The sequence below is a fragment of the Syngnathus floridae genome, chromosome 9 (genome assembly GCF_059516105.1).
Source record: "Syngnathus floridae isolate MCC-2025c chromosome 9, RoL_Sflo_1.0, whole genome shotgun sequence".
NCBI lineage: Eukaryota > Metazoa > Chordata > Actinopteri > Syngnathiformes > Syngnathidae > Syngnathus > Syngnathus floridae.
This window is the reverse complement of record NC_142421.1, coordinates 2806306-2814930: the sequence shown is the minus strand read 5'-3', so window position 1 is coordinate 2814930 and position 8625 is coordinate 2806306. Positions and strand designations below refer to the sequence as shown.

Below are 8625 nucleotides of genomic sequence, written 5' to 3'. Positions count from 1 at the left end.
TTATAAATAAAGATTATTAGCACTGAGTTATTTTACAGAGGAAAGGCAGCACCACTATACATTGAGACGAGAACATTTACGCTTTTCCAACACTGACCCCGTGTGTCTCAACATGGTTATTACACTACAATTCGATCAGAGATTTGTCATTTTTCATTTTCAAACACGTTTTTCTTGATACCACGGTATCATTATTTTAGAGAATGCGGCCCTAAAATATAATTGGACCTTTCTTTTTCATTTACGTTTCTATTTATAACTGTTATTTGGCTGCAAGAGAGAGAGAGAGAGAGAGAGAGAGAGAGAGAGAGAGAGAGAGAGAGAGAGAGAGAGAGAGAGAGAGAGAGAGAGAGAGAGAGAGAGAGAAGAGAGCAGTGTTCGGGATTATCATCAGACACGTTCTGAACATTGGATTGGGATTAAAGCACCGTGCCATTTCAGGCTGCGCGCGCAACACTTCCCTTTTGCGAGCGGACCCATATGGTCCCAGGGACACCATCCCGGATTTAATTGGACCAGTGTGTGGACATGTCTGGCGTTCCCCAGCTCGTCAAAATCGGCATTTCGCTGAAGATGCTTCCTAACAACACTGCCGTCTACTTCAAATCCGACGGAGCCCGATTCGGGCAAACCCGAACCATCAAGCTGCTCACCGGCTCCAAGTACAAAATCGAGGTGGTGGTTAAACCCGGAGCGGCAGAGGCCACGTAGGTAGACCTCCATTTCTGATTTGGGATTCTATCTGACTGGTGACCTGAAATCAGGTTCAGGCATTAGCACAGGGCAGACAAGGACTCAAAACGTTTTTTTTTCCTGTGGTCTTCTTGATGTCGTGATTAATGTTGTGTGTTTTCCCTTTACTTAATGACTCTATGCCTAAAAAAGATAAAGTGCAGATATTTAAATGAATCATGGAGCCAGGTTTTGTGAAAGTAGGTCACACACAGGGCATGATGCAAATGTCAGATGGTATTTGGGGCACAGCTGTAGAATGAATCACTTGACTTGGCAGCTAAAATAAAAAATAAAAATGAAGCATATTATAATCAGCTGGGCTGAATCCTAAACTGACCAAAACACTACAAGGTAAGCAGAGCTGCGTCTGTTACTAGGAGGAGCGTTTTGCTAACAATGTATCAATGCTTCATCATTTCTTTTTCTTGCAGGTCGATGAGCTTGGGGGGAGTCACCTTTGCCCTGGAGCGGCAATCCAAGGACCCTCAGTCAGTGGTCTACACTGGGCTGTATGACACAGAGGGCGTGGCGCACACCAAGAGCGGCGAGAGGCAGCCGCTTCAGATCAGCATAGAGGTGCACGTTTACTTAAAATCAGAAGTGATGTCGGCATATTTTAAATGCATTCAAAAAATAATTGGTGTGTGTGTCACAGTTCACCGAGGCGGGCACATTTGAGACGGTGTGGCAAGTGAAATACTACAACTACAACAAACGGGACCACTGCCAGTGGGGCAACAGCTTCAACAGTATCGAGTACGAGTGCAAACCCAACGACACGCGCACACTCATGTGGGTCAACAAAGAGACCTTTATTTGACACACGTACTTGTTTGTCTTGGAAATATCAAATTGAAAACATTTGGATTTTTAATGTAAACATCTATTTTAAACTGTTGTGTGGGTGTTTGTGAAATGTTGACTTTGGCAACAGCATGAGTGTTATTTTTATAAATGGTAAAAAAAAAAAAAAGCTCTACCAGTGAGGTTGTGAAAGAAATGGTTTGTTTCAACAGAATGTTCTCTACACTGTTTTGAACCCTGTATTTTTGCTGAGTCGACAGTTTTTGTATTATTATATGATAGAGTTTGCATTGTCTGTTTTCTCTCTACCTCTTGTAATGACACCTAATATGAAGTGTGTGAAATCTTTATATCCTATTTTTTTATGTTCCATCTTGTGTTTTTGTCCAAATATAATGTATCTTTTGTACAAAACACATGCATTTAAATGCGTTTTGTTGTTTTTTTGTGATTTATAATTTGCAATTGAACTATGCAAGAATAAAAAACACAAAGAACTGAAGTGGAGTCGAAGAGGCCATGCGAGCTTGTTTGTGTGTAGGTGCTTTTCTGCACAGCTTTGCTTCATCTTTAAAGCCATTTAAAATTGAACTGTGGTTTAGAAGGTCCAGCGAGGATTTAACGAGCACGCGTGAGACAAACTTTGGTCTAATGATGGCGTGACTTAAGTATGTTAGTGGATTAAACGTGCAACAGAAGCAGTCCACCTGTATGCATAGTGCAGTGCAGGTTTTAGATTGCACAGTGACGTTATATCGCCACCAAGGGGCGCTCAAACAATTCATTACTGTAAGGGTAACCAACCTGGTAAGTATTTAGACATTTATAGAAATCATGAAAATTACAGTTAAAAATAGCCTATAAAACAAAATGTTTTGAAAAGAGCAAAACAAAAAACAATTTATCGACCTTTGTTGATTTAAAGCCTCAACCGCCACAATTCGAATATAACTCGGAAATCCCATATTTATGAATGCAACATCATAACCCCGCCCCTAAGTTCCTGGCTGTCAATCACAACGAGTCTCCTCCCCCTAGCGGCTCTCCCAAGCCGGTTTACCGCTGCAGTTGGAGCTTCGGCAAAGGAGGAGAGCGAGACTGGAAAGAGATCCCACGAAGTTGCCTATAAAACCCCGAGACGTGATCGGCTCTTCCCCCGCTTAGTGGACATACCGCGGCGGCGTTTGGAACGCTCCCTCCACGGTCTTCCTCACATCGCCTGGGTCTCCTCAACCGAACAGCACCATGGTAAGCTGTCTGGCGCGCTTTTTTTTCTTGCTCAAATACGCCATTTTATTGCTTATTTGGCTTTTAAAGTCGACGTCACGACGCCCCCTCCTCTCCCTAGAGGACCTTCCCTTTCTCGCCCACTTCAGTGGCTCATCGTCCTGTCCCTGTCAGAAGAGGGCGGCGGTGGGGGGGCTAGCCTGTCAGTAGCCTGAAGCCTTTGGCCCACATTCGCGCCTCTTGATCCCTTGTCAGTGTGGTCTTGTTTTTTTTTTTTTTTTTTCCTCCCAACGTTTTTTGTGTCAAATCGTTTTCATGATACAAGTATTCAAGAACGTCGTGTCAAATGTCTTATTTAGCCCCCCCCCCAGTGTTTACTGTTGCAACTGTCATTTCATAAGGAAGTAGTTAAAGCCAGATAAACAATAATCCAGTGTTGCAAAACTGTGTCTTCAATTAAATGTAAATGATCTGGATTAGTGGTCAACACCTCTGCCATGCACTTGTGAGGTTTGAGGTTCAAATCTTGGCTCCTGCCTTCGTGTGTAGTTTGCATGGTGTCTCTGCAGATTTTCTCCGTCCATAAAAATGCATGTTAGCAAGACTCAATAGGGTGTTTCCCTCGTGCCCCCAGGGAGCATCTTCTCACAAACACAATGAATACGTTTGAAGTTCTCCCAGCAGCATTGTGTGGCACCAAAAGCCAGCGAACCACCATACTGCCAAACTCACAGTTGACAAATCACAACAACATAATGGACTACAACTCCTAGGATGTCCTATAGAGTCCATATTCTGCTGCAGAGCAATCAAACGCTGCTGCAGCTAATATGGAACAGGAGATAAGAGCTTCATTCGCACATTCACGCAGCCCACTCAGTTTTCAGTACATCGCTGCAGTTGTGTTGGCACCGCTTTGCAGCACTACTGGTGGGTAGTGGACACTTTTTCTATAGCGCTGGCCTTCAGCTGTTTTTTTTATTTAAACAGTATAAGATCTATCTAAATATTTCACATTTCCCGGACTTTCTTCCTTGTTCAAGTTGTAGAAGGACGTGCACCTGATGTGCAAAAAAATATATATTTAGTTTTGCAAAGAACCTTAGTTGCAAGTGCCAGCAGCTTGAAGCAAGCCCTTGACCTCCTTTTGGAAGAATTGTTGACTCTCAGCCAAACTGCTGCTTGTTGTGAAGTTGGCCGGCACCATCATATCTGTTGTTGCCGACCTGATCGACAACTCGTATCCCGAAAAACTTGTCAATTGAGGTGTTGGTGTATTTGGCGGACTGGAAAAGGCGGCTATAATGTGTCTTTTCAGGTTTTATTCAAGGTCTTATCTTGTCATATAAACTGTGATTATATGTGTGGGTTGACTTGTTACAGTGGAATATGCCCCCCCCCCCCCCCCTTGCAGGTCTATAATTAGCTATGCTTATTTGGGTTGCCAGCCAGACTCTTACATATGCTAAACTAGTGTTAGCATTTATTGATTGTGAATGAAACATTCATTATGAATAAGGACGCACAATGCCGCCTCTCCTTCTCCATCCATCTTGAATTTATTCCATCTGAAGAGGATTGGAGTGGGTTTCTGCATGTGGATGTATCCCGGGTGGTTCGTTGAATCACCGATTCTAATTTTTTGTATTTTGACTTAGATGTCTGTTTAGTGAGCCGCAAGATTCTCGTCTGTCGATCGTCTGTTAGCTCGTGTAATCTCAAGGCTAATTCCGCCCGTGTTTCTTTCCCGATCTTAAAATACCACAACCTCTCTTAGGCTGGATTTACATTGCAGGGCCTAGTGGCCAATTCCGATTGAGTGCTCGATTTATTTAAAAGAAAATCTTGTACGTTTCAATGACACATATCCGATATGATTGAGTGTATATTTATGGAAAATCACGTTAAAGATGACTTGAAAAAACAACAACAACCAGAAAATAAATGAGTAACTCGTAAAATCAGATTCACCTTTTTTGCTATTTTGCATATCCGATTTGTAACGCACGAGAGCCAAAAAATGTCACTTGAACCGTAGAGCGTAAATCCCGTCTCAGGTAAAAAGGTTGTCTTGGCAAACGCTGCTCATTGTCTATTCCTGGAAGCTGACAAATGAAAAAAAGGGGGGGGGGGGGAGTAGGTTAGTCGGCTGTGATTGCATCATCACGTGTCATGTTTCGCAGCAGTTTTGCAACAGGGTTGAAGCTCGGTGGTAACAGAAGAGGAAGAATGCTGACTTGATTTTGAAAATATATTGCTCCGTGGGGGGGGTTGGTGGGAGGCTGCCCGACAGACAATCGATTGCTGGCTTGGTTGGTATCGTTAATCAATATGGTATCAATATGCCAAAAAACAACAGACGTTATGAGCATAATTAGCAAAAGTCATATTTTGTAACATTTTCCGCAAATGTTTTGGAAGAAGGCACGACTTTGCGTATGTGATTCGAATATCAACAAGCTCTCGTTTCTTCTCTCCTCAGGGAAATGAAGCCAGCTACCCCTTGGAAATGTGCACGCATTGTAAGTATCGCCACCACTCAATGATGCACTTCCAACAGACTATTGACAGACTTCCACGATTTCCGTGATGAAATCACCGCCACGTTATCGCAGCTCGTCGTCGCTGGCACATTGAAGCGCTAAAACGGGCGCACCGTCACGTGCCGTTTCAATTAGGGCCGAGGCCGGGCTATATCGTGAAGACGAGGCTCAAGGAGGATGACCTCCATGGCGCATGATTAATAAGTTTTAATACTTCATTTGGATAGTCACATTTTTTGTCAACATAGTAACCCAAAAAGATGGTCCATACTTCGTTGAGACTGTGGGCCTTGCTAGAATTAGTCTCGAGGGAGGGGGTAGAAGCGTTGGTGGGGTTTTATAACGAATGACCCAGAACTCAACCCATGGAGGATCTACCAGCGTCTCTACCAACTCACCGGAGACTTGACCTCTATTTGACAGAGCTCGCGACGTAGAGAGATATGAGCAGGGAGCCTCGGGTCTTGGATTTCATAACCCGGGCGTGTCCGGTGGCATTCCACCTCTGGCGTGCCTTTAATACGATGTCGAAATCGCGGCGGGAGCGAGCACGCAGGATAGGGAGACGGTAGAGGTCTGTTGGAAAAGTCGCTTAGATAGTCAGCGAGCAAGGGGCTTCGGTTTCAAAATGTCAGACAGCGACAAATACCCGTTTAAATGTCGTTCGAGCTTGAGACAGAAGCATGAAGGCATCATTAGCCTGTCTGGAGTTTCTGATTGGACCTCCTTGTTGCGAAGGGGTTTCCCTGGGGGAGATTCCCTCGGGTCAGATGGAGGGTCAGGTTTTTCAACTATAAATAACATTGGAGCGTAGGATAGTGGTTTAGACAGTTTCACAATTCTTGAAGGTTGATCAAATCTAGAATACAATGTGGTTATAGATTCTAGTTGGGGAAATTGACATCAGATGTCTTCCACTAGCTTCATTCACCTTCGCAAGACATTTTTGGGAATGCTTAAGTGCTGACTTAATGATTGTCACCCAAAAATCTGAATGTACATGTGTCATTTGGACTCCCTAATCAGACCAGAACACAATGTGCCATCTGCACGCCGCCAGCCATATCCTTGACCTACTTGCAAGTTCTATCAAGGAATTGGGACTTGTAGATCCTTTCCAAATCAGCACTAAAACGTCTCCCGTTTTCCCATCTCAGTCGACCCCGACGAGATCAAGCGTCTGGGGAAGCGCTTCAAGAAACTGGACCTTGACAACTCGGGCTCACTCAGCGTGGAGGAGTTCATGTCGCTGCCCGAGTTACAGCAGAACCCTCTCGTGCAGAGGGTCATCGACATATTCGACACGGACGGCAACGGAGAAGTGGACTTTAAAGGTGGTTTCTCGTCGCCGTAGAGACGTTTGCGTACTCTACTCAGATATCGATACTGACTTATCGTACAGTAAGTCAGCTTTTGTTGACTTTGACCCTTTGCCGTCACAGAGTTTATCGAGGGAGTGTCACAGTTCAGTGTCAAAGGCGACAAGGAGCAAAAACTTCGATGTAAGTTAACTCTTGACAGACTATTCCTGGAACAAGAAAAGTATGTTCTATGAGTTTTTTTTCCCCACCCTTGCAGTCGCATTCCGGATCTACGACATGGACAAGGATGGCTACATCTCCAATGGAGAACTTTTCCAGGTACTAAAGATGATGGTGGGCAACAACCTAAAAGACACGCAGCTCCAGCAGATTGTGGACAAAACCATCATCAACGCTGACAAAGACGGCGACGGCAGGATATCATTCGAGGAGTTCTGCGCGGTGAGTCGGAACTCTCTCACGATTGTACGATGAAGTGATCAAATATACGAAACAGCGGGGGCCCCAAAATTGAACCCTGTGGAACACCATCCAGAAGTGGTGCAGAGCAAAGTTCTAAACCACTCACTAGAACCTATTTCCGTTCCTTTTGCAGGTGGTGGGCGGTCTGGACATACACAAAAAGATGGTGGTGGATGTGTGAGCGCACCACCATCTCCCTTCTCGACCTCTCTCCAGCTCGTGCAAGTTTCCCCGCCCTCCTGAGTTCTCCTCGACGCTCGCTTCCTCCGCCTTGTTCGGCTAAATCAAGAAAAACCCGCCTCAGTGTCCACCAGCGGAACATTTCCGTGTCGCTTTTCCACAGCGAAGCGCCTCGTTCAAGTGTTAAGTGAAAGGCAGAGGCTGCCTAAAAGGTAAGAAAAAAAAAAGAAGAGAAGAGAGAGACTGAAGGACGAGGAGGTGACTGTAAGATGAAGGGAGGGAATTCCATTTTTTTTTTTTTTACATATTTATTTTGTTTTCTTCTATTTTATACGTGAGAAAAGTATGGATAGTCACACTTGACTTAGAACTAGATGGTCGGGTATGAAGTGCCAAGCTAACATATCCACGCACACACAATTACTCAAAATGTATTTTCAAAATAGTTAAGAAATGAGGATTTTGGTGAGACAAACTTGAACAACTGTGAGATCGTCTTCTCTGCAAAAAATTTCCTTTAAAAAAAAAAAAAATTCAAAAAAAGGATCTGTCAGATCGGCTTCATTTTTGGCTAGACATGCCTGGAACAGTATTTTACCCTTTTTTAGCATTTGTTAGCTACTTAGCACTTTTGTTGTCACTGGATGGGGCTGGAATAAGAATTTTAGCGTTTTGGGTAAATCTCTTAAAACATTTTTGCAAAAAATAGAACATCTTTCATACAATGTAAATTTGAGGACATGTTTATTGTTAAGACAGGCCTGAGATGACAAAAATATTTCCAAGTAAATAAACTAGAAGTGGGTGGGCTGCTTTGAATTAATAATCAAAACTGGAATCTGCATGATGTGGAAATGAGTTTTTCTTTTGTGCATGTATAGATGAACGCGTTTGGAACGAATAGTCTTGTTTACACATGGATGCTGATGTGAATAGAAATAATCTACACAAAATGGATGTTGCCAAATGGTTGGTCTCCACATGAACTTAACTGCAGTACAATGCGTGTCATAATATTAATCGCCACATACGCTTTTTTTTTTTCTTCTTCAATATTTTGTATATATATATATTTGTTAAACGCACTTCTGTCTCTGTATAGTTTGACACCTTTATGCTTTGGTTTGGAAGTGCTTCGTCTTGAGTTTGTGCGTGTGGGGGATATCAAATATATACTGTATTATGATATAGTATTTAAGATTTTTTTGTTCTTCCGTTTTTCTGCATGCTGCAATTTATGCTGTGGGACTGTTGGAAACTTGATACAACTATATGAACTTGAAATACTGTTTAAATAAACTGAATGGTTAAAATGAGTTGTATTTTTTTGAAATACATATTGAAATTAGCAT

The 8625-nt window shown here is 43.1% G+C and overlaps 2 protein-coding genes across 2 annotated transcripts; both read left to right on the top strand.

The window, feature by feature from the left end:
* Positions 1–362: 362 nt before the first annotated feature.
* Positions 363–2046, top strand: cnrip1b (cannabinoid receptor interacting protein 1b). Its single transcript, XM_088385087.1, has 3 exons — positions 363–707; positions 1167–1311; positions 1391–2046. The coding sequence occupies exons 1-3, from the start codon at positions 529–531 to the stop codon at positions 1553–1555; spliced, it is 489 nt and encodes a 162-aa protein (XP_088241213.1). The 5' UTR covers positions 363–528; the 3' UTR covers positions 1556–2046.
* A 496-nt stretch (positions 2047–2542) lies between these two features.
* ppp3r1a (protein phosphatase 3, regulatory subunit B, alpha a) lies at positions 2543–8589 on the top strand. The gene is made up of 6 exons (XM_088385107.1): positions 2543–2787; positions 5249–5288; positions 6467–6643; positions 6752–6811; positions 6888–7072; positions 7227–8589. The coding sequence occupies exons 1-6, from the start codon at positions 2785–2787 to the stop codon at positions 7272–7274; spliced, it is 513 nt and encodes a 170-aa protein (XP_088241233.1). The 5' UTR covers positions 2543–2784; the 3' UTR covers positions 7275–8589.
* The last annotated feature ends 36 nt before the right edge of the window (positions 8590–8625 follow it).